Here is a 3551-nt window from a genome sequence, read left to right on the forward strand (position 1 = left end):
TTAGGACATGAGGTCAACACGAAAATAAAAGGTCTTGGTGATAGACAAACATGATAGAGAATGTTTCTACCCTGATTCATTTACTTCTGCACTTCTCACTTATTTCTGATTCTGTTCTTTGCAAACAAAACCTAATCTAAATGACATTTAAATCTCTAAAGCTAAGCATTCAGAATGATTAATTACTACTTTATTGACATTATAAAATTGCTTTGAAGATTCCAAGAAGTAATGGATATAGAAAGGCTTTGAAATATCCAAAAGCTATTTACTCAAATAGAACGTGCATTAATCACTGCAACAACAAATTCAATAAGGATGAAGGGCATCCCCATGAAGTTTGTAAACTTAATATCTTTTCATTGAAAGCTTCTGAAACATCACTCTAATAGCTATAGCACAACTAAGGTAACTTCTAAGAAAATTCCTCCATGGTTCTTATCCTCATAACGACCCAATCCCCTTCCAAATGATGAATGATATTGTCATGACCTGGATGTCTCTATTCATTGTGTGGCTCATCAGTTCCTGCTGTGTGAGACTTATGATGTATAGTAACCTGAAATGAACACAGATGTAGAGAATGAAGGACAGGTTCATTCAATCTGGTCAGCCTAGGGAATACATGTACAGAATTAGGGAAGGAGTCATGGGACTTCCTTCAAAATTGCAAGGAGACAAGGCAAAATTTGTACTTTTGCCATTGTATTTCAAGATTGCTTCACATGCAATAGCATGGTGATAACAGGAGGAAAATGAGAAAAGCAAAGGCCACAAAGCTGAAAGGTACCAGGATAGGGTTTCCTTTGTGAACTAGGGTTCATTAGAAAAAGCCATGTTGTGTTTAAGATTCTGAAGAACTGACTGATTAGAATTTTACAATTATGGAGAGTTAGGATGTGGTAGCTCCATGCCAAATTATCATGGATTAACTTTAGAATCATTAACAACTATCCATTGTCCACCTCTGTACCTAATCTAATGTCTTTGTGACTATTAAATGAATCTTTGGGGTATGCATTAACTTAACAAACCACCATCTTTAACAATTCATAAACTAAGGATGTTTTTGAGCATATACCATCTGAAGGCAAGAACAGAGATTTCCCCCAACACTGTCCATAACCTAGCATGACACTCTTAACAATGTATTTTAAAGTGCCTTGATTGCTTACTTTTATTTTCTATGAACCTGTTATGACAGTGAAACATGGTATTTGGTGTAACCAGGACCTACACTCCCATGCTTTACTCATATTGGCTCAAGAATAAACTATGTCATTCCTTTCAATTCAAGAACTTTTATATCCACACATTAGAGAAGTTCTGTTCCTAAATCTGGTACACTATAGATGACTGGGAAAGAGATGTAAAATAGTCCAATTTGACCATACTCCAAAAAACTGATACCTATGACCTAATGGAATTCAAATCAAAGAACATGAAGATTTTAATCTGTCCCTTCACTGGTGACTAAAGTCATATTCAAGTTCTAGTCAGACTCATCATGCTGTTGACTGTTTCATGCCTTTCATTTTTATTCCAGACTTGAGCTTACTTTTTTTCCCCACAACTTCCTCACAGCATTTTTTACCTCTGCATTTCTGAGTGTGTAGATGATAGGATTCAGCATGGGGGTAATGACTGTGTAGAACACAGCCACAAGCTTGTCTTCAGTGTAGGTGGAGGCAGGCCTCAAGTAGAGGAAGATGGCAGGTCCAAAGAACAAGACAACCACCATTATGTGAGATGCACAGGTAGATAGAGCCTTGCGCCTACCCTCAGCAGAATGGTTTCTCAAGTTATATAAAATAACAACATAAGAGGACACCAAGAAAAGGAAGGAAAATACAGAAAATAATCCACTGTTAACAAACATAATAACCCCTACCACAAAAGTGTCAGTGCAGGCCAACTTAAATAAGGGATGGAGGTCACAGAAGTAGTGGTCAATCACATTGGGGCCACAGAAGGGCAAAGGGATAGTGATGAAAATCTGAATTATAGAATGAAAAAATCCCCCTACCCAAGAACCAGCCACCAGGCGATGACATATAGGTCTACTCATGATAGTTGTGTAGTAAAGAGGTTTGCAGATGGCCACATAGCGGTCATACGCCATCACTGTAAGCAAGAGAATCTCAGTGACCCCAAAGAAGTGGAAGAAGAAAATCTGAGCCAGGCAGCCCTTCAGAGAGATGGATTTAATCTTGTTAAGTAAATCAGTGATGAACTTAGGAACAACAGTAGAGGAGTACAGGATCTCCACCAAAGATAAGTAGCTGAGAAAGAAATACATGGGGGAATACAGACTCTTACTGATGTTGACTGTCACAACAATAAGGCCATTGCCCAGCACTGTGGCCAGGTACACAGGAAGAAACACCACAAAGCACACCTTCTGCACCTCTGGATCCTGGAAAAGGCCAGTGATGATCAACTCAGTCACATTTACATTGGCCATGAGTTCAGTTCAAGTGGGCTGGATACCAGCAGTCAAGGGACCTGAAATAAAACAAGCAATAACTGTGACACTGTTCACATCGTTTATGTTAGAAGAATATTTCTGTGTGGCAAAAACAAGAGAAATGGCCTCAGAAGAGAAAGAGTAGTCAGACATTCATGGAAGCTAAAAGAAACTGACTCAACGGGATAATGCTTTTAAAGAAAATTTAAAACATTCAGCAGCAAATTACAGTGAAATCCAAGGGTACAACAAGCAATATGCTTAGATTCAGTATGGCAGGTGCTATGAAATAAGAATGTTAATTTGGTACAAGGCTTTAGAATCACCAGGAATGTTCAGTCACCTAAGGAACCAAGTTGCTGAATAGGGAGACAATGCAGAATCACCTTTCCCATATCTTCACTCATTAGCACAGGGAAAAGATACGGTAAGAGTTGGGAATGCAGAGGGTGGGACTATATTGTGATTTCACAGAAGACCTAGGGGCAGGTAGGACCTAGAAAGTGAACTGATGATTCCATTACCCTCCAAGATGCCTGACTTCGCAGTTTTGATGTCAATGTTTCATTGGCATGCCTATCCAGCCAGCCCCATTGCATCAATTTGACCTACACCAGATCCTAGTGTGTCCTTTCCTACCCATTCGTGTTGTCATCTCACACTCAGAAAGCTGATAGCTCAGTTACCGAAGTCTTTATGTCTCCATAGAGACTTCATCCTCCATCCCCATCCTTCCTGTAACAGATACCAGAAAAATGCTTCCTTCCTTAGATCACTTTGCTACCTCAGAATGATCTGAGTCCCTCTCACTACCATGTAATGGCTTGCTACCTAGGAATAACCAGGGCAGGACACACCTGAGTCTCTTTCACTACAGAGTAAATGACCTGCTATTTAGGAATAACCAGGGAAACTCTGAATTCCTATAACTGGCTTATAATGGCTTTAAAATCTAGCCACCTCAACAATTCTTTTTTTTTTACCCAGCAAACATCAACTTAAGTATTTTGAAGTCAGAGTCCTGTCCATCTCCACAAGCCTACCCTGTTGATTGGCACCAGAAATGCCCACCACCATTTCTTCC

General features: G+C 39.5%; 1 protein-coding gene across 1 annotated transcript; it reads right to left on the reverse strand.

Moving 5' to 3' along the window:
- Positions 1-1537: 1537 nt before the first annotated feature.
- Positions 1538-2464, reverse strand: LOC127684446 (olfactory receptor 4B1-like). The gene has a single exon (XM_052181368.1). The coding sequence runs from the start codon at positions 2462-2464 to the stop codon at positions 1538-1540; it is 927 nt and encodes a 308-aa protein (XP_052037328.1).
- Positions 2465-3551: the final 1087 nt, after the last annotated feature.

This window comes from Apodemus sylvaticus, chromosome 5 (assembly GCF_947179515.1).
Source record: "Apodemus sylvaticus chromosome 5, mApoSyl1.1, whole genome shotgun sequence".
NCBI classification, from domain to species: domain Eukaryota; kingdom Metazoa; phylum Chordata; class Mammalia; order Rodentia; family Muridae; genus Apodemus; species Apodemus sylvaticus.

What these genes read in the sequence shown, in the direction of transcription:
- LOC127684446 (XM_052181368.1), bottom strand. Translation starts at nt 2,464, where the DNA reads ATGGCCAATGTAAATGTGACTGAGTTGATCATCACTGGCCTTTTCCAG.